General features: G+C 40.4%; 1 protein-coding gene across 1 annotated transcript; it reads left to right on the plus strand.

Annotated features, from left to right (window-relative positions):
• The first annotated feature begins 3,753 nt into the window (after nt 1-3,753).
• Nucleotides 3,754-8,479, plus strand: LOC141498663 (uncharacterized). The gene is made up of 4 exons (XM_074201836.1): nt 3,754-3,815; nt 3,910-4,158; nt 6,542-6,823; nt 7,915-8,479. Exons 1-4 carry the CDS (start codon nt 3,754-3,756, stop codon nt 8,144-8,146), a joined length of 825 nt encoding a protein of 274 aa, XP_074057937.1. The 3' UTR covers nt 8,147-8,479.
• The last annotated feature ends 14,342 nt before the right edge of the window (nt 8,480-22,821 follow it).

A 22,821-nucleotide genomic window follows, 5' to 3' on the forward strand; every position in this document is an offset into this window, starting at 1 on the left:
GAAGGGTCTGTTGCACCATGGTTAGAAAGGACCCAGTGTAGTCTGGGCCACCCTGACCTTTGCAGACTAGGAGTAGGCTTGAGGAGTCACTGAATCAGCAGCAGCAGCTGCTTCTGGAACTCAGCCCACAGATGATAGGGGGATTGGGAAAACACTGCAGAGGTGTCTTTGCTATCTTTGAGGCCAGACTCTGTTGCTTTGAACATACTCAGATCTGGGTCAGTTTGGGCCCCAGTCCCAGGAAGATGAGCAGAAGCACAAGAGAGGTTACTATCACAGTGGAGCAGGGACCCTCCTCATAGTTCCAGGGAAGAAAGTAGTGTTGGTGTCACCCACACACCAGAGCACAGGCCAGAAGAGAGGTCATAGTCTCTCATAAGACCTTGGAGGAATTGAAAACTTTCAGGTCCCTGGGGAAATCTCTAAAAATAGCTGCAAAACCCTCAAAATCTTGGCACAGTGGATCCTGCATCCTGAAGCAAAGCACCACCTTAAAAGAGTTCAAATCAAGTCATAGGCTGGGGAAATAAGCAAACAATAGAAGGAAAAAAATTCAGCCATAAACAATTACTTTGGTCCTATGGAGGATCAACATACACACTCAGAAGATAACAAGATCAAAACTTAGACATACAAAGTCTCCAAGAAAAATATGAACTGATTCAGGCCATGGAAGAGCTCAAAAAAGATTTTGTAAAGCAAGTAAGGAAGGCAGAGGAAAATTGGGAAGAGAAATGAGAGTGATATAGGAAAATCAGCAAAATTGAGTCAGCAGTTTGGTGAAAAAAATACAAAAATACTGAAGAAAATATCTTAAAATTCAAACTGGGTCAAATGGAAAAGTGTTCTAAAAAGCAAGTGAGGAGAATGCCTTAAAAAGCAGAATGGGTCAAATGGAAAATGAAATACAAAATATCACTGAAGAAAATAATTCCTTAAATATAGAATGGAGCAAAGGGAAGGTGATGACTTTGTGAGAAATCAAGAAACAATAAAACAAAACCAAAATGTCAAAAAATAGAAGAAAATGTGAAATGTCTCACTGGAAAAACAACTGACCTGGAAAACAGATCAAGAAGAGATAATTTTAAAATTATTGGACTATCTGAAAGCCATGATTTAAAAAAAGAGTCAGACATCATTTTAAAGAAGTTATCAAGGAATTCTATCCTGATATTCTAGAAACAGTGGATAAAATAGAAAATGAAAGAATTCACTGATCACCTCCTGAAAGAGATCCCCACCAAATATTATAGTCAAATTTCAGAGCTCCCAAGTCAAGAAGAAAATTTTGCAGCTACAGAGAAACAATTTAAATATCATGAAAGTACAGTCAGGATAACACAAGATTTAGCAGCTTCTACATTAAGGGATTGTAGACTTGGGATATGATATTTCAGGCCAAAGAACTTGGTTTCCAACTAAGAACCAACCACCCAGCAAAACTGAACATACTTTTTCAGGGGAAAAGATGAACATTCAAGGAAATAGGAGACTTTCAAAATTTCCTGATGAACATTCAAGGAAATAGGGGACTTTCAAAATTTCCTGATGAAATGACCAGAACTGAACAGAAAGTTTCATCTTCAAATACAAGACTCAAGTGAAGCATAAAAAGGTAAATGTGAAAGGGAAACCATAAGGGATTTAATGATATCAAACTACTTATATTCATGCATGGAAAGATGATAGTGATAATTCAATGAACTTTCCCATTTGTTAGGGCACTTAAGAGGAGCATATATAGACAAGGTACAGGTGGGAATTGAATTTGAAGGGATAATATATTAAAAAAGATGGAGTTAATGGATGAGAAAGGAATACTGGGAGAAAGGGAAAGGGAGAGGTAGAATGGGGTATGTTATTTCACATAAAAGAGGCAAGGAAAAGTTTTTGCAGTAGAATGAAATAGGGAGAAAGTGAAGGGAAATGAGTGAGCCTTATTCTTATTAGAATTGACTCAGAGAGGGAATATCGGACACATTTGAGTATAGAAATCCATCTTACTATAGAGGAAAGTAGGAGAGGAAAGGGACGGGAGAAAGGAGGGGTGAAAGAAAGGAGGGAAGACTGTGGGAGGGGATGATCAGATGCAAAACACTTTTGAGCAAGAACAGGGTGCAAGGAGAGAGAATAGAATACATGACATGGAGGTGGGGGGAATAGGATGGAGGGAAATACAGTTAGCAATAGTAACTGGGAAAAAACCTAGAAACAAGTTTCTCTGATTAAGACCTCATTTCTCAAACATAGAGAACTGAGTGAAATTAAAAAATAACAACACAAGAGCTATTCCCCAATGGATAAAAGATCAAGAGATATGAACAGTTTTCAGATGAGGTTATCAATGCAATCTATTTAAATCATTTTAAAATGTACTAACTCCTATTGATAGGAGAAATGGGGGATGGAACAATTCTGAGCTATTACCTTATACCTACTGGTTGGCTAATAAGACAAAAGGAGAAAATGATAAATGTTGCAAGGGATGTAGGGGAAATTGAGACATTGGTGCATTCTGGGAGGAGTTGTGAAATGATTCAATAATTCTGTAGAGCAATTTGGATCTATGCCCAAAGGACTATAAAACCATGCCTATTGTGTGGCCTAGTAGTGCCACTACTAGGGCTATATTCCAGAAGAGATGAAAAACAGGAAGAAAAAGGACCTATATGTATAGGGATATTAAAAGGAGATATTTTCTGGTTACAGCAAGCTGGAGATTGAGGGAACGTCCAGCAGTTGGAAAAGGAGTGAAGAAAATGTGTTATATGATTGAGATGAAATGCTGTTGTGTTATGGGAAATGATGAAGAGAATGCTCTCAGTAAAAACTTACATGAGCAGATGCAAAGGGAAATGTACTATATACAATTCAGAGCAATATTGCAGGATGATCAGCTGTGAATGACCTACCTTTTTTCAGTAATGCTGTGAAGGAATTATGATTAAAGAATTTTATCTATCCCCAAAACAAAGGTGATTGTGTCTGAATACAGACTGAAGCATGCTTTTGTTTCACCTTATTTTTCTTGTAATTTCTGTTTTTTAGGGGGATGGGTCATTTTAACATTTTTCTGCAAGACAAGGGGATTAAGTGGCTTGCCCAAGGTGACACAGGTAGTTAATTATTAGGTGTCTGAGGTTGGATTTGAACTCAGGTCCTCCTGATTCCAGGGTGTGCTCTATCTACTGTGCTACCTGGATACCACTTTTTGATTATTGTTTTTGTTTTGGGTTTTGTTTTTATTTTTGCAAGGCAATGGGGTTAAGTGACTTGTGCAAGGCCACACAGCTAGGTAATTATTAAGTGTCTCAGGTGGGATGTGAACTCAGGTACTACTGACTCTGGGAGGTGCTCTATCCACTGCGATACCTAGTCGCCCCAGGTCATGTTAAGTTTTCCACTCGGATTATTGTGGTAATGTTTTTCATGACTCCACATTTTTAGGCTCTATCAAGTAAATTGCTTTCTCAATGAAGGGGAGTGGGGTGGTAGAACGGGAGAAAATTTGGAACTCTGGACTTTAGACGTGAATGTTGAAACTTGTTTTTGCATGTAACTGGGGAAAAATTTTTATCTTCATCCTCATTACGTTCCTGTTGAGGTGATCAGGGTCTTGGCCTCCTACCCACCTCCGAAACCCTCCTTTCTCGTCCATCTTGCTCTAAGACAGCCACGCCCCCGTCCCCGCCCCGCCCCCATACTGGATCCTTCTAGATGCTACCAGAGCACCCCAAGGAGGTGCCCGCCATGCTGCAAGAGCAGCTTTTGGCCAGCAGGAGGCGACTCGAGAGGAGGGAGCGGAAGAGGAAGTGAGGCACTCTGCAGCGCCTTGGGTGGGGCCCGTGGGGGAGACTTAAGTCGCGGCTTCATCCGGGGCAGCTCTCTTTCCAGTTTGATCCTCAGACTGGGCAGGAGCAGGGAACGGAGAATGGGTTCAGAGCCTGATTTAAGCCCAAATGCTGGTGCCGGGTCTCCCCTCAGGTACAGGGACCTCCTGTTATCTGACTCCGATTCCGACTGCGACTCCAGCTTCAGTAGCGTCAACTTGAGTGATTCCGATGATGACCTGAGCAGATCTGCCGAAAACGACAGGCAATTCGCAGATGAGGAGAGCAGGGGAGAGAGCCTTAACAATATTAGCAATGTCACGGGGTAAGAGATAGAGGACTTTAACTATAAGAGATAGGAAATGAAGAATCCTGCCCTCCCCCCAACCCACTACTATTCTAATGCCCTTCCCAAGGCCCCCCTTGGGTGCTCTCTTCAAGAGCTTTACTTTGAACTTTAGAAGCCTCTGAAAGTGGGGACGGGGACGGGGATGGGAGAGGAGGGAATTACCCTGGAAAAGAGGGGTGGGGGCTGAGACTAGAGGCTGCAAAAGGGGGTGGGGGACTGTTCAGAAGGAGGGGAGCCCAGTATGGGTTCGATCTTCCCCATTGAAGGTAGTGAAATGGCAGCCATCTTGTTAAAGGCGGGAATCAGGAAGAGAAAGCTGCCTATTGGCTCTTTTGAACAATGCTGCGAGCTCATTGGTTGAGAGTGGAACAAGAGCCAGATGGAGGAAGAAAGCCGTTTTTTGGAGGCTGGGGGGAGGGGCGGAGAAAGTGACCCTGGGAAAGGAGGAGGGACCAGGACCACAGGTCCCTGGTAAGGGGGTAAGACGCCGTTTAGGAGGGGGGCCCAGTATGTATGTGTCTACTTTCTGGGATGAAGGTCACGAAATCATGAAATGGCCATCTCTAGCAGGGGTCATCTTGATTTTTTTTGTTTGTTTGTTTTTGTTTTTGTTTTTGTATTTGGTTTGCTTGTTTTTTTTTTTGTTGTTTTTGCAAGGCAAATGGGGTTAAGTGGCTTGCCCAAGGCCACACAGCTAGGTAATTATTAACTGTCTGAGACCGGATTTGAACCCAGGTCCTCCAGACTCCAGGGCCGGTGCTTGTTAAAGGGCCATCTTGTTAAAGGGAATGAAAGCCCAGGGAGGATGAGTCACCTATTGGTCCTTTCAAACAAACCTAGGAGCCTGTTGACTGAGAGTGGGATATGGGCCAGATGGACGCAGAAAACCTTGAATGGGGAATGGTGCAGGAGAGGGTGGGGATTGGGTGGGGATGGTTGGAGGAGAGGCTTGCCACAGGAAAGGAGGATGTGTGGGACTAAAGACTGTAGATGAGAGTGTAGGGGGCTGTACAGAACCAATGTGGGCTTGATCTAATACGTTGAAGATAATGAAATGGCGGCCTAAAGTGGCAGCCATTTTATTAAGGGTGGGAAGCAGGGAAGGAAAGCCGCCTATTGGCTTAAACAATTCAGGGAGTGAGGTGGCTAGGTGTTGCAGTGGATAGAACACCAGCCCTGGAGTCAGGAGTACCTGGGTTCAAATCTGACTTCAGACACTTAATAATGACCTAGCTGTGTGGCCTTGGGCAAGCCACTTAACCCCGCCACCTAAAAAAAAAAAAAAAAAAAAAAACTAATGCTGGGAGCTCAATGGTTGAGAATGGGACATGAGCCAGATGAGGCACAAAACTTTGTTTGGGGGCTTGACGTGGTTGGGGGCACACATGATAACCCTGGGAAAGGGGATGGGACCAGGCATTGCAGTAAGCAGAGTAGGGGGTTGTACAGAAGTAGGGGAACCCAATATGGGTTCCAATTTTTGAGGTGAATACTGTGAAATGACAACCTGCAGCAGCCACCATCTTTTTTTTCCTTTAAGTTTTATTTATTTAAGGCAGTGGGGTTAAGTGACTTGCCCAAGACCACACAGCCAGGCCATTATTAACTGTCTGAGGCTAGATTTGAACTAAGGTCCTCCTGACTCCGGGAGGTGCTCTATCCACTGCATCACCTAGCTGCCCCAGGTCATATTAAATTTTCCAATGTGACTATTGTGGTAATGTTTTTTCATGACTACACATTTTTAGCCTCTATGAAATAACTTGCTTTCTCATTGAAGGGGAGTGGAATAGGATAATGGGAAAAAATTTGGAATTCAGGACTTTGGAAGTGAATGTTGAAACTTGTTTTTGCATATAACTGGGGGAAAAATTAAAAAAAAAAGAAAAAACTTAAATAAAGACAAGAAATTTGAGGAAGTCATCCTCCTTATCCTCATCCTCATTTTGATCCTGTCGAGGTAATCAGGGTCTTGGCATCCTATTCACCTCTGAAACCCTCCTTCCCGTGGCCCCAGTGCACACTCCATCTTTCTCTAAGATAGCCCTGCCAGCCCCCCCCCCCCCATGCTGGGATCCTTCACATGCTACCAGAGAGACCCAAGGAGGGGGAGGAGCAGGTACTGTGCTGCAAGAGCAGCCTCCAGCCAGCAGGAGGCAATTCAGGAGGAGGTGTTCGAAGAGGAAAAGGGCAGACTCTCTAGTGCCTTGGGTGAGGTGGATGGGGTATACTTTAGCCTCAACATCATCCATTGTGGGTCTCATTCCAGTCTGATCCTCAGGCTGGACAGGAACATGCAAGGGAAAATGGGTTTGGACTCTGACTTAAGCCAAAATGCTATGACCAGGTCTCCCCTCAGGTACAGAAACCCCTTGTTATCTGACTCTGACTCGGACTCCGACTTTGACTTCTACTTCGACACTGATACTGGCACTGACACCATCTCTGTTACCACTGCTACCACTGACAGCGACAGCGACAGCGAAAGCGACAGTGACAATAACACCGACTTCGACTTCAATGACCTCAACTCAGATGATTCCGATGATGATGACCTGAGCAGAAGATCTGCCGAAAGCGAAAGGCAATTTGAAGATGAGAACAGGATAGAGAGCCTTAACAATTTTAGCAACGTCATGGGGTAAGAGATAGGGGACTCTAACTATAAGAGATAGGAAATGAAGAATCCTGCCCTTCCAACCCACTACTATTCTAATGCCCTTCCCAAGGCCCCCCTTGGGTGCTCTCTTCAAGAGCTTTACTTTGAGCTTTAGAAGCCTCTGAGAGTGGGGATGGGAGTGGAGGGAATGACCCTGGAAAAGAGGGGTGGGACAAGGCATTGCAGTAAGGAGGGTAGGGGGCTGTACAGAAGTAGGGGAACCCAGTGTGGGTTCCATCTTCTGGGGTGAAGGTTGTAAAATGATAGCCTGAAGCAGCTGCCATCTTTTTTTTTCTTTAAATTTATTTATTTAAGGCAATTAGGTTAAGTGGCTTGCCCAAGGTAACATAGCTAGGTAATTATTAAGAGGCCAGATTTGAATTCAGGATGTCCTGACTCCAGAGCCAGTGCTCTATACATTGCACCAGATAGCTGCCCCCCACCCATTGTCCATCTTGCTAAGGGGAGTGAAAGGGCAGGGCAAAAGGAGTGGAGAGTGGAACATGAGCCAGATGGAGGCAGAATACATTGTTTGAGGACCTGGGTGGGGATGGGGAAGAGAGGATGACCCTGAGAAAGGGGTAGGACCACATATTACAGTGAGTGAGGTAGGGGACTCTACAGAAGGAGGGGAGCCCAGTGTGGGCTCTATCTTCTGGGTGAAGGTTGTAAATGGTAGCCTCTTACAGTGGCCATCTTAAGAAGGGGAGTGAAATGGCAGGAAGTAGGAAGGGAAAGCTGCCTGTTGTCCCATTTCAAATGATGCTAGAAGGCCATTGGCTAAGAGCAGCATATGCAGGGGACAGTGCCTTGATTGCTGAGAGGGGTGTGTATGTTCTTCCTCAGACCCAAGGGGGTCTCCTAAGACTGTTTTGGGGAAAACCTGCAGAACCTGAGCTAGGGAGATGATATTTCTGCCTGAGCAGGTACCCTCTTTACCCCTATAGTTGTGCCTCTAATGGAATCATTTGTCCTGGCTGGCTGGGAGGTATCAGAGCAGGTGTCCCAGTCTTTCCTTCAGTCAGGCCCCTGTGGTCAACTATAATCAAGGTCTTTTACTGTTGTTGTTTCAGATACTACATCCACTGCTGTGTCTATTATTGCTTTTGTCCACACTGTGGCTGCAGCTACTACTATTGCACCTACTATTGCTGGCATTGTTATACTTTCTACCACTACTATTTTTTCTGTGCCTGCTCGTTTTGCTCATCCAACTGCTACAGAAACTTCTTCGGCAGTACCTCCTGCTGCTGCAGCTCTGGCTCCCACCTCTACTACTGCAGCTACTATTACCCCGGCCATTAATATAACTTCTCCTTAGCTTGTTGCTGATGTTACTGTTAACTCCTTCCTCACTAATGTTCGTCTTGCTGCCTTGACTACTGCCATTACTGCTTGTCCCTGTTGCTGCTACTTCTAATCTCATCGCTGCTGCCTTTGCTGTTAATACCTCCGAGACTGGTGCTGTTACTGCTGTTGGCCTGTTGCCACCACCACTATTACTGCTGCCACCTCCACCTCTACCTTCTGGTTCTTTGGATTCCTTCAATATTCAGATCAAACTCCACCTTCTACAAGTGTCCTCACCCAAGTTTCCCCATACCATATCTGATATTTTCCCTCTGAAATGGCCTTCCAGTGACACTATATATATCCTCCTTGTACAGTTGTTTATTTGTTGTCACTCATTAGAATGTAAGTTCCTTGAGGAAGGGACTGTTTTTTTTTTTTGTCTTTGTATTCACAGTACTTAGAGCAATGCTTTTCATATAGTAATTCATAAATATTTGTCTGAATAATAATCATCTGCTGATGGCAATTTTTGGACAAAAAGAGAGTTATCTGAGAATAGGGCAAATAGAATTCTGATAAAAAAGGGGTGGGAATTAATTAATTCCAATAAGCTTCAAGAATTCAAGTAGAGCCAAAGAAAAGAAAAAAGGAAGAAGGGAAATGGAAAAGACCTTGCAGAAAAAAAAAATCATTGCAGGAACTGAAGAAATAAATAGTGAAAAAATAGTTCCTGATAGGATAGAGAAGCATCATCGAGCAAAAGAAAGCAAGGAGAAATAAATAATAATTAAGAGAGACCTTTGCTAGAAATACATAGTATAGAGGCTGGAGATGGGACTAACAAGAAGGAAGCACCTAATAAAATGAAGAAATGCTGTGAGTTAAGAGAATCCCAAGATAAAATTCCCAAAAAATCCCAAGAAAAAAAGGAAATAATTGCTTAATAATTACAAGTAGAAAAAGAAAAGGATTGGGCCATAAGTAGTTCATGAAGGCTTGTAAGAAATAAATAAATGCAAACCTTAAAACAAGTTTAAAATAAAGAATGAGTTTAGAGTACTTGTAAGGAAAATAATTAGCTTAAAATAGAAGGTATGAAACAACATCCAAATAGAAGACACTCTAAAAATAGAATAGAGCAGACAGAACCCAGAATTCAGTACTATGAGGTGTGTGCTGGAATCAGATTAAACCAACTTGCAAGGGTCAGATATTACATTTTCAGAACCTCACAGAATAAAAATAAGACATTGATTTTTATTATTGACTATTCAGACTTCAGTGATAGAGAACATGATTCTCAGTAATATAGTGATCCTAGACAACTCCAAAGGATTTATGATGAAGAATGCTATCCATGTGCAGAGAAAGAGCTGATGGGATCTGAATAGAGATTGAAGCATTCTTTTTTTTACTTTATTTTTTCTTGAGATTTCCTTTGGGGGGGGATTGTCTGTGTTTTCTTTCACAAAATGACGAAATTATTACAGTGTTTTGCATGATTGCATATTTATAATTTATATTAAATTACTTGCTTTCTCATTGGGATGATGGAGTGGGAGGGAGAGAATTTGGAACTCATAGTTTTAAAAATGTTAATGACTACTATGGAGATATATTTAGCAAAGTTATACATTTGTAACCTATTTTCCTACTTGTTGAGGGGAGGGGGGAGGGAAGGGAAGGAGGGAGAGAAATATAGAATTCAAAATCCTACAAAAATAAATGTTAGAAACTATCTTTGCATGGAGTTGGAAAAAAAATTTAAAAACATGCTAAAAATTGTATATTATAACTGAAGAAAAATAAAATACTTAAAAAGTTCATGTTTCACTAGATGATGTACTTCTGATATTGTTTTTGTTTTTTGTTTTTGCAAGGCAATGGGATTAAGTGGCTTACCCAAGGCCACACAGCTAGGTAATTATTAAGTGTCTGAGGCCAGATTGGAACTCAGATCCTCCTGACTTCAGGGCCCGTGCTCTATCCACTGGCCCCTACTTCTGATATTCTGAGCAAACCACCCAATAATATGACTATGATGGGTATATTTTACTTTTTTCAATTTATCAAATACTACATAGAAAAGAAGAATATGTACTTGACCACAATGTCCATTATATTTCACCTGCATTTTGTTGCCTTTATATTATTGTCATTATGGAGATTATTCTTTTGTCTTTGCTTTCTTTAAAGCCTTCCTATTTTTCGCTGAATTCTTTGTTTTTCATTCCTTATGGCACAAGAATATTCCATTATATTCATACACCATAGTTTGTTCAACCATTTTATGTTTAGTGGACAGTTTTTTCAGTTATCATTTTTGTGATGAGTATTTTATGTGGCTCTTTTTTTGTTAACTTTGGATAGAGACCTAAACCTGGAATCAGTAATATCTGAGTTTCAATCTTAACACAGAAAGTTGCCAGTTGGGTGGCACTGGGCAAGTCACTTAACCTCTACTTACCTCAGTTTCCTCAACTGTGAAGTGGGAATGATAATAACTCCTACCTCCCAGCGTTGTTGTGAGGATTAAATGAGCTATTTATAAAATGCTTTTCAAATCTTAAAGTGCCATAGAAACCTTTTGTCCAAGGGTAAGGACATTTTAGTCACTATTTACATTTTGGAAAACAGATTGGAATCATGCAAATAGACTAAAATGTTACACCATTTGAGCCAGGGACTCAAACCCTAAGGGTTCAAATTCTAAGGAAGTCATCAAAAAGAAGAAAGTCCTCATAAACTTTGAAACATTTATAGTAGCATTTTCTGCCATAGCTAAGAATTGGAAACTAAGTTGATGCCAATTAGCTGGGGAATGGTTAAGCAAATTGTGTTACAGGAATGGAATGGAATAGTACTCTACTTTTCAAAAATGATGAATACAGAGAAGCATGGAAAAGATCTCTAGGAATTGATGGAAAGTGATATAAGCAGAGACAAGAAAATAAGCTACACAATGACTACTACAGTATAAATGGAAAGGATCAAGACACCCCAAAAAATCAAAAGTCAATGTAACAAAATTATAAAGATCAAATGGAAGTTGAATGAAGAGATATAAAAAGACACCCCCAACCTACCCCTTTGTAGAGGTGGGAGGTACACAGATGCTACACAGTGCACATGTTTTCAGACTTTTCATTACATTGAGCAATTGTACTGATATTTTTCCCCAAAATTCCCATTTGCCATATAGGATGGCCCTTTGGGAGGGGGAAGGATACTTGGAATAAGTATGGTGATATAAGAAAGGGGTGATATCAATAAAAACATTTCAAAACATTAATGTTAGCTCTTATTAGCTAGCATGAACCTCTTTAAGGATATAAGCCCAGTTGGGGGTCAATTGATTTAAACTTTCCAATGATGATCAGACTGCTCTTCTAGCAGTGAATTAGCATGGTTGTCCACTGCCCCTAGAGCATTCAGCATTCATAAAGGTAGAAAGGAAATAATATCATCAAAGGTTGCTTTAGACCCAACTACACCCAGACAAAAAAATAAAAATAAGTTACCTTTGGGGAGCAAATAACAAGGCTGACTTAGAGGCACGATACAGTAGAGATTATTTGTTTGGTTTAGGGAAGTGATATCATTGAATCCATATCAGTGAGTACAGGAAACTCCTGGTGAGCAAACTCCTATCAGGTATATGTTCTGCAAGTGTTTAGTCTTTTGAGAGAATTGTCTGGAGATACTGAGAAGTTAACTAACTTGACCCATTACACAACCAGGCTGTGGCAGAGATGGGACTTGAACTTTTGTCTTCTTGACTTGGATCTGGTCTCTATCTGTCAGATCACTTTGCCCACCCATAGCCATGATAGATAGGGGAGGGATTCACCTATCTGGACAGCTACTGGAGTTTTCCCTTTGCCAAAACCAGCAACTAGAATTGTCTTAACTTGTCTTAAGGATAATTTCAACCTTCAAAAGGTAAAGGAACGAATGCGGGGGACTGCTTTTCTGAACCTGATTCTCAAAAATAAGAAGGAACTGGTTGCTGGTGTGGAAATCATGAGAACCTTGGGGGGAAAGTGACAAACCTTGCTTTTGGTCATTTGACCTCAACCCCTCATGTTAACTCCACGTTAATTTTTTTCTTCTGTGTTTCACATAAACCTGTGGTTGGATTCTGCTTTCTAATTCAATCTGCTATCTTCCATTTCCTAAATGGATTCATCTCATTCACACTCACATCTCTGTTTTGTTTAAAGTTTATTTTCGTGCCATTGCCTCCTAGGAAAAAACCTAAGTAACACGAAATTGGGGTGATACAACCCTACTTCTCTGCCCTTCCTGTCTTTGCTCAGGGCCAGCTGACTTATCCTTTCCTCACTCTTCTTTTGATCTTCACTTCATAATCAGCAACAGAAAACAAATCTGTTTTGCTTGTGACCATTTTCTCGCCAAATTTGACCTCTTTTTTTAAATGCTACTCTTCCCCCTCATTGTCCCCACCTAGTTTTCTGTCCACTTTCAGAGATGTAAATGATCACACTAAAATATTTTCAATTGATAATTTATTCTCTTTTTTCATTTCCATGTTATAAAAATTTTCCACCATTCATCCATATGCATATGCATATTGTAAAGTTACATCATTTCCTCCCTTCCCACCCACCTCCCCTCAGCAGAGAACAGTGAGGTTAGCACTGTACATACATATTTTTGTTAAACATGTTTATAGATTAGTCATTTTCAGTATGAGGGATTAGATTTAAGGGAAAGAAAGAAAACCATAAGAGAAAAAAAAAATTGTTAAGGCAATGGGGTTAAGTGGCTTGACCAAGGCCACACAGCTAGGTAATTAATTATTAAGGGTCTGAGGCCGGATTTGAACTCAGGTACTCCTGACTCCAGGGCAGGTGCTCTATTCACTGCGCCACCTAGCTGCCCCTTAATAAAACCATAAGAGAAAATTTTAAAAAGACTTACTGACAATTTAACAATTGGTTCTTTCAAGCAGGTCTAAGCTGGTTCTAGCATGACCCTGACTTGTAAAATTTGAGAAGGTATTCTCCACCAGTGAGGGGGAACCACTGGTAATGCTTTCCACAAAGAAAATGCACTCCAGAACTCTGCCAGTGAGATCTCAAATCAATCATGTTATATGGAGGATTCTTGTTCAGGCAAGTATTGGTTTGGAGGAAAGGAACTTGGCGGAACCTTAGCACTCTGATATTTTGTGAAAGGGGTAGTGACTGGACATGATCAGTTAGCAAGAAAGACCAGATTCCGCCCTAGATTCTCCAATCCAGTGAGCCCCCCTTAACCTGTACTATCTCTCAGTAAACAAATGCTTTATGTCGTTACCATCAGTAGAAACCCAATGGATGTTAGACCGGTTCTGACACACCCCTAGTTTAAGAGGCTCATGGAGAAAATGTAAGTTTGGGGGGAATTCTCCAAGCTGGTTAGGATCACTGCTATTTGGGATTATTTGCTTGTGGTTGTTATATCAATGGTCTAATCTAGGAGTATAATCTAGGAAGCACTGTAATGGAGAATGTCTCAGGGCTCTCTCCTAGACTGGATGTCAGGGAAACCAAGATTCAAATCCCTACACTGACCAAGTATTTAATTGTGGCTAAGTCGCTTTCCCTCTCTCAACCTCTTTCTCATCTATAAAATGGTGATATTAACATGTACTATTTCTCTCACAGTGCCATCATGAAGAAAATACTTTGTAAAGCTCAAAGAACTAAAGATAGCAATTAATATTCAATTCTAAGTTCCACAAGGATAGTAATCATACCTCATCTAAACAAGTTTGTTTTCTGATAGGCACAGCCTTCCCTCTTCATCCCTAGGGGTATCCTCTCTTTCCAGCTGTTAGCCTCTGATGATGCCATCCAGAATCCTCCACCCTAACATAGCCTGCTCTTTAGAAAGGACATGAAACTCAGTAATACTAAAGTACAGATGACTGATCATGCTCAGTGTGAATTTATTTTTATATGAAGCAAATCTCTAATTCAGAAGTCTAGCTTTTGAATGGGAGACTTTCAGGAGTAAGGGAGAAGTGGGGAGATAGATTTGTGTACAGATGACTTCTCAAGTCATCTTGAAGTTATGTCATGATCACATGATCAGTTTCCCATACTTGCATGTAACACTGACCCTGGACCCAGGGAACCCTATAAATCTAAAGCTGGAAGGAATCATATCTTTAGAGCTAGGACCTCTGGAGATTATCTCATTCAACACTCCTCATTTTGGAAATGGAAATCTGAACTCTAGAGAAGGACTTGCCTAAGGTCACATAGTAAGTGATTAGGAGATAGGAATTGAACCCAGGTCTTCTGATTTTCAGTCCACTGCTCTTTCACCTACACAAATCTACCTCCTAGTGAGGGCGATTGTTAATTTTTAAAACCCCCTAGGAGTGGAAGTAATGGAATTCTATAAAGAAGTAGTTGCTTGTGTAGATATTTAAGTTTGAATTCCAGACTGAGGGAAATGTATTTTAGAATATACCAGGTAAGCAAGAACATATTTAAACAACTATTTTCATGGTGGTAATGGGGGTGGGGGTGGAAAGGAAACATGGAACCCCTAAATATCACTTCAAATAGGAAAGGGAGGCCAAAAATGTAGAAGGGCAAGCTCTGTGCTTATTTCAACCTCTTAAGCTATATTCAGGCCACATGTAAACAGCTCCATCTCTCCCTCTGCAGTTCTCACCCTCAATTAATTTGTTCTTTCTGGCAGTAGCCTGGATTCCTGAGTCCACTGTTGGACTGTAGCCTTCAAGCCATACACCCTGTCACATAAAGTTGATTACAAAGGCAGATCTTGTTACTGGCAATCTTGAAAAACAAAACAAAAAACCAGCCTTCCCTTTCCTTTCAGCACACATTCTCCTGGTTGGTTTGTTGGCTCTTTCTTTACCTAGAAACCACTGTCTAGCCTTTGCAAAGAAGTGTTTTAAAAAGGAAGAAGAAAAAGGGAGTGAGGGTAGGGAAACTCTATGTGATTGGATGCTGTCCAGGTGGCCCATACATAGCTGAACTGTGAGAGAGTATAATGGCAGTCTTTTTGGGGGATCAGCCTGGGCCAAGGCCCACAATTTTCTGTTTGCAGTTTTACTGGGAGAGAGCTGTGGTGGCTTCTCGCAGAAGAATGCCATGCTATCATCATTTGCCAAGATGCTAACTGAAAAGATCCATTATTTTGAAATTTAATACCTTGTAAATTATATGAAGATCATGTTGACCGACACTCACATCTGTTAGGACATTTTGGGCCTTTTTTTCCCTCCTTAGGTCAGGTAGTCTGAGTAAATGCCTGTTTGTGTATAAATAACCAATTGTGCATTCAGGGAGAAAAAGATCTCCTCTCTGAGCCAAGGGACTGGGATTTGGTGGGGGCGGGGGTGGGAAGATGCAAATGGACATAAGTGGACAGTTAGGGTTTATGTGGACAATGTATAGCTGCTTATTTCTCAACAGAGGTCAATTGTGAGTTAATGTGTATAAAGTATACTGATCTATTTCTGAGGCATAGCAAAATACCCATCTTGGTTTATCTATGGTTGGATCTGTCTCCTGGAGTCTTTTTCCCCCTTCCCACAGAATCTGTCTATAGCCTGAAGGTGTTTTACTGGGATGATAGGGTAGACTATTGGATTTAGAATCGGAAGATTTGGGTTCAAAGTCCAGTTCTGCTAATTTGTCCAGGTGGTCCTGGACAAACTTTGGGCAGGTTAACTTAACCTCTCTGGGTCTCCATTTCCTAATTTCTGTATTGAAGGAACTGGACTAGATCATTTCCAAGGTTCTTTCTATCTATAATCTTATTACCGAGTCCCTTCGTGAACTGCAAAAAAAAAAGCCTATGCTACAAAAATGTTATATTTTAGGCAAATATCAGTCAGTGGTCAAACCCAAATTCCAGAGCAGTTCCCACTGTGTCTGGATGTTATGTTTTCTAAAGCAGAAATACACTTTTTTTCTCTTTAAATCAGGAATATCCTGGGAAATCCCACAAATATGGTCCAAGTATCTATTTGAGGAAGGACATATCCTCCTTGAGAAATAAATCACACACTAAACTGCACAGAACAGGATAGGTGATGATGCTACCTCTCTACATTCTCTGGCTGAAGGAAAACCTCTCTAGGTAAGGAGGCTGGGCACAAGCTTTCAAGGAAACAGTGAGATGCCGGAAGACTCATAAAGTGTCATGCAAGAGAAATAAGAAAATTTCAGTGTAACCCCAGAAAGCAACTTTGCAGTTACACCTAACTCCTACTGCTACTGACAGGAAGTTCTCCTTTTTTTCTATTAGGGAGCAACTGCTGCAGTCATTTTCCCCCAATATGGCTTCCATCTTGTAGTGTCGGCAAGAGAGAACAGACAGGCAGCTCTGGTGCTTGCAGGTTGTAAGACTTCTGGTGCTGAGATGCAATGCCTTTCACATAGTGACATTCATGGGCTCCATTGCTGAGACAGTTGCTAATGTCCCTTTTGTCTCCTTTATGTTGCTATGATATTTTGCTTTTATAGTAGCAAGATGGAATGTCAAGAGTAAACCTATTTTTCTTGTTTTATTAGCCATATAAGCAAGCAAAATAAGCAGACCCTAGAAGATTCTCAACCTATATTCTAGGGAAGTTTAGAAGTTGGTGTTTGGAAGATGATCAAATACTCTTAAATACTGAGGTAAGAACTCAACTATTCAATAAAAACTGCTGGGAAAACTGGAAAGCAGCTTGGCAGAAATTAGGTTTATGTCAAGATCTTACACCATATGCTACAACAAACTACAAATAGATACATGACCCATATACAGAAGGTCACAAAATAAACAAATTAGAGATGTAAAGAACAAAGCACCTTTTACAGCTAAGATTGGGGAAGAATTCAAGAGCAGAAAAAAGGATAGAGAGGGTCATTGAAAAGAAAGTGGATAATTTTGACTACATAAAATTGAAAAGATTCTGTACATACAGAGTCTATGCAGTTAAAATTAGAAGGGAAATAGTTCATTGGCAAGAAATTATCACAGCATGTTTCTCTGATAAAGATCTCATTTCTAAGAGATAGAAGAGATTCAAATATGTAAGAATGGCAGTCATAGATAAATGGTCAAAAGTCATGAGCAGGCAGTTCTCAATGGAAGGAATTCAAACTATTAGCAGCTATAGTTGAAAAAAAAATGCTCCGAATCATTAATAATGAGAGAAATGCAAATTAAGATAGCTAAGAGGTTCCACGTCACGTATATGTATATTAGATTGGTAACCATGAAAGTCATTAACTCGTCCAGGAAATGGGTAGGGTGAGTGTTCACTGTTTGATATTTATATTTTACATTCTTTTTTAAGTTAGTGACCTTTGGCAATTGTTGTGATATCACATTATTAATTCTGGTTGGCCAGGGAAAAGTAAAAACAGGGACTTGTGAGTAGTGACAGTTGAATAGATGGTTAACTTGATAAGGTTTGGGCAACCTGAATGTGGCATTGGGATACTCTTTATGCTTCTATTTTTTTTTTTAGTATCTCTACCCCCCACTCCTTTTTCAAGCCTTGGGATCTTGCAGAAGAGGAGACAGGTCTCTGGGAACAGTAAACATCCAAAGAAATGCTGAAAGAAGGATGTCTTCTTATTTTTGTGATCATAAGAATGCATATTTTCTTATCTATCTCCAATGTGCTATGCTAAACACTGTGAAGAAAGGAAGGAATTAAACCCACCTTTATTAAGTGTTTACTATATGCTAGGCACTGTGCTAAATGATTTATAAATATCACATTTGAGTCACACAAAGCTAGTAGGGAGATGCTATGATGATTTTACAGTTGAGGCAAATAGAAGTTAAATGACTTGTCCAGGGTCATACTGTTATTAAGTGCCTGAGAGAATTTGAACTCAGGTCTTCCTGCCCCCAATCCCAGTGCTCTGTCTTGCACCCTCTAGCTGCTTCTAGGTGTATGTGTGGATTCAAAGAGAAAAGGAAAAAGTACCTTTTATTCTGCTGGAAGATAAGTAAATAGAAAAGAATTCAAGATTTGAGGAGAGTACATGAATAGCTTTGTGGAATCAGAAAAGGCTTCTCACTGGAGGTGGCATATGAGCTTAGTTTTGAAGGAAAGCAGAGATTCTAAAAAGCATATGTGAGGAGGAAAAGCAAAAATGAGGTACCACGGTAGCTAACTGAATGTTAGCTATGAGGAACAGCAAACAGGCAGGTTTGATTGAGGGTGAATATAGTAGATGATGATGATGACTTTTGTCCTTTGTTCTCCAAGAAGACCACGACATCAGGGAGGTGATGCTATGACAAACACATGGATTGGATTGGAGTGGGGGGGGGCGGTGCTAAGTCACCAGTCTAACTTTCTCCCTCACAGTCATCTGGCTCCAGTGGCCAGATAAGAATCAGGATGACTGGAGCTGGTCCTGGATTTGAGGCAATCAGGGTGAAGTGACTTGCCCAAGGTCACACAGCTAGTAAGTATCTAGTGTCTGAGTCCAGATTTGAACTCCCATCCTCCTGACTCCAGGGCTAGTGTTCTATCCACTGCATCACCTAGCTGCCCTAGTATTATATAAGGGAGAGCCTATAAAGACAGGCTTTAACTAGATTGCAAAGGACTCCTGGGAGTCCTTTGTTCCTTATACATCCTTTTGTACTGTGAAATAACGACTATTCCATACTATAAACACATTAAGTATTCTGAGTGACTCTTCAGGAATTGGGGGGCTTCCATGTTTGAATATAACGCAAACTGAAGCCTCTCTCCCTAAACGCCAAAACATGTCTGTTCCCAGAAATTTCTCTTCCTTTGGCTGATTACTCTTCCTAAATTTATCCAAGAAAGTCTTTAAAATAAGCTTAGGTATAGTCTATGTCTGAGATGCCTCAAATTTGAGTGATAGAGTCTCTAGCTCTTACATAGAAATTCAATTGTTGCTGAGTAGGGGTAAAAACCATGAACAAATACAGAAAAATACAGCAAATAATCTCTCCATTTCTACCTGCAAGAGAATTGAACTTGGGGTTCCAGGCAGGGTCGCTCTCTATTATTCTGCCTTTTCTCCCACAAAGGCTTATACAGCTTCTCCAAGACTTATACCATTCTAAAGTTTTGACACCATTGAGGTAAATGATCTTTGGAACTTGCTGGGTAAACACACCCCTTCTCATTGGACTTGCACTGTCTGATTTTCTAAACTATCATTCCCACCACTAACACTAAATTTCTTTTTTAATTTTTAATTGTTTTATATATTGTTTGTTTGAAGCAGTCAAAATCTGACTTCTTGCCATCCCACAAGAAAAACAAAACCTATCACAAAAATGTATAGTCAATCAAAACAAATTTCCACATTGGCCATGTCAAAAGAAGCCATTTGTCTCTTGCACTCTGTCTTTTACCTCTCTATCATTAGTTCTCTGGAATCATGGTGGTTCATTAGTATGATAAAGATAGCAGCATAATAGTATTCTGTAACATACATACATGTATGTAATAACTTGTTCATCTGTTCCCTAATTTATGGGCACTCTTCAGGTTTCCCATTTCCTGTCATATTGAAAAGCTAAAAATAATTTTGTGCATCTTTAAAGTTTGTTTTACTTAGCATTAGTCCTCTTAATCTATCTTCCCTCAAATTCCCCCCCCCCCTTCCTTTTCATTCCTAATTCTCTGTTGAGTGAAATATATTTTGTATCTGATTTTGTATGTGTGTATGTATGTGCGTGTAGGCTTCCTTCTGTTGACCAGTTCAGATGAATGAGATTCAAGATTCAAGATTTAGCTATTCCTCCTACCCCTCCTCTTTCCAAATCTAGATGTCTATACATATCTGATCGTGAACCACAATTATGTGAGATAATTTCCCCTAACTTTTGTTTCCTTTCCTTCATCTCCCCACCTCCATGCATTCTTCTTCCAGTCTTTTCTTAAGATCAAGATAGAACAGAAACACTCCCATGCCTTGTCTAATTTTGTACTCTCTATGACCCTGATAATAGGATGTTATCATCCCTCTGTATTTGAATGTAAGCAGTTTATCTTTGTTTGGTCCTTTATCATTGTTTATTCATATTCACATTTTCATATTTCTCTTCACTTCTGTGTTTGAACTTCAGAGTTTCTATGGAGCTCTGGTCTTTTCATAAGGAATTCTTAGAACTCTTTTAACTTATTAAAGACACTTTCCCCCCTTTGTAGCAGGGTAGTTACGTGGTGCAGTGGATAAAGCACTGATCTTGGAGTGAGGAAGACAGGAGTTCAAATCCAGCCTCAGACACTTACTGGGCAAGTTAGTGAGACTGGGAAAGTTACTTAATCCAGATTGTCTTGCATCCAGGGTCATCTCCAGTCACTCTGATCCTCTGGATCTGGCCACTGGATCTTAGATGACTTTGGAGGAGAAAGTGAGGCTGGTGATTGAGCACATTGCCCCCTCCCACTCATATCATGTGCTTATCAGGGCATCACCTCCCTGATGTCATGGTCTTCTTTGACAATGAAAGACAAACATTAATTAAGCATTTTACTCAGTTTTTATGGGAAAGTTCGCCTTGGCTATAAGTCCATATCTTTTGTCTTCTGGACTATTGTATTTTCAGTTCTTTATTTTTTTATAGTGGTGACTGCTAAATCATGTGTAATCATGACTGTGACTCTTTGGGACTTGAATTCTTTTCTTCTGACTACTTACAGTATTTTTTCTTTGACATAGAAATTCTGGATTTTGGATATGATGTTCTAGGGTGTTTTCATTTGGGGGTTTCTTTCAGAAAATGACCACAAGATTCTTTATTTCCATTTTACCCTCTAGTTCTAAGAGATCTGGATGATTTTCTTTTAAAATTTTTTGCAAAAAAAAATTTGCAATAGGATCTCTAGGTTGTGTTTTATGGTCATGGCATTTGGGGCCCAATGATTCTTAAATTTTTTTCTCGACCTATATTATAAGTCAGTTGCTTTTGCTATTGAAATGCCTTACATTTTCTTCTATTTTTTTCAATCTTTTGACTTTGTTGTAATATTGTTGCCTCATGGAAGTCATTGACTTCCATTTGGTCCATTATACTTTTGTTGCTTGGACAAGGTTTTGTATCTCTTATGCTAAGCTGTTAATTCCCTTTCCAATTCTTTCTTATTTCCAATTTTTCCTCATATCCTCTTTTCATATATAAAACATTTAAAAGCTCTTTTTTAAACCCTTGCTTCATCTCTTCCAGGAATTCTAGTTAATTTTTCCCCAGTCTGTGTCCTTCTCTAAGGCTTTGCTTGGAGATATTTTTGAGTCATTCTTTTCTTTTGCATTTGTGTCTTGAGCATCCCTGCCATGGTAACAGCTCTTTATGGTGGGGTTCTTTTTTTTTTGTTGTTTGTTTGTTCATTTTTCCTGATTTGGGATTTGATGGTAGAGTTAGGCACTGTGGAAATTATGTAGGAAAAATTTGATTTGATCCTATTGCTGTTTTCTTGATACTAAGTTTTATGTTATTCCAGGACTAGCTTTCAGTGTTCCCAAAGATTGCTACCCATCTTGTCAGGGTCAGCTAGGTGGCACAGTGGATAGAACACTGGCCTTAACATCAGGAGGACTGGAGTTCGTATACAACCTGTCCAGACACCAGATACTTTCTAGCTTGTCACCTTGGGCGAGTCACTTCACCCTGATTGTCTCACATCCAGGACTATCTCCTGTATTCCTGATTCCTATCTGGCCACTGGGCCCACATGACAATGGGACAATGGGACAAAGTGAGACTGGTGTCTTAGCACAGCACCCCCTCACTTCAATCCAATTCATGTGCTTGTCACGGCATCCTCTCCCTGATGTTATTGGTATTGAAGGACAAACATCATCACCCCTCTTGTCTGAGCTCTTGCAAGTCCCTAATCTGAGTGTGGAAGAAGACTAGAATGCTTCTGGTCTCTACCTGAGATGCTTTACTGGTTCAGTGGCAGAACTGTAGGCTCCTCTTTGTAAGGTTTTGAATTTTACAATTTTGTCCCTTCCCTCCCTTCACGCCTACCTCACTCCCCACAGAAGGCAATCTGATAATCATTAACATTGTTTTCCATGCTATACATTGATCAGAATTTACTGTGCTGAGAGAAAAAATCATATCCTTGAGAAATAAATAAAATATTAGAGATAGCAAAATTATGTAGTATGTAAGATAACTTTTTTAAAAATTAAAGGTAATAGTCTTTGGTCTTCGTTTATACTCCACAGTTCCTTTTCTGAATACAGATGGTATTCTCCACCCCAGATCCCCTAAAATTGTCCCTGATTGTTGCACTGATGGAATGAGAAAGTCCATTAAGGTTGACCATCACCCCCATGTGGCTGTTAGGGTATAGAATGTTTTTCTGGTTCTGCTCATCTCATGGAGGCTTCTGTCCTGGTTAGTCCTCTGTAGACTGATGCTAGGAATGAGACCCTATTCTGGGCCTGGGGTGTGAGACACATTACTGCTACTGTTGACTTTTAAACCTCTTTCTTTCCTGGGACACTCAAAAAGACCTTTCCAGCTGGAACTTGTTGCCCCACAGAGGAGATCTTTTAGGCACGTGGGTTTAGGCAAATAGATAAATGTCTGTTCTCAGTTTTAGCACCATGCTTTTGATAAGTAAGGTAATGAAATTTTAAGAGTTAGGAATGCTAAAATAACTTTGGGCAGCCATTCACCACAAGTAGTAT

The sequence above is a fragment of the Macrotis lagotis genome, chromosome X (assembly GCF_037893015.1).
Source record: "Macrotis lagotis isolate mMagLag1 chromosome X, bilby.v1.9.chrom.fasta, whole genome shotgun sequence".
In the NCBI taxonomy this organism is placed as follows: Eukaryota; Metazoa; Chordata; class Mammalia; order Peramelemorphia; family Peramelidae; genus Macrotis; species Macrotis lagotis.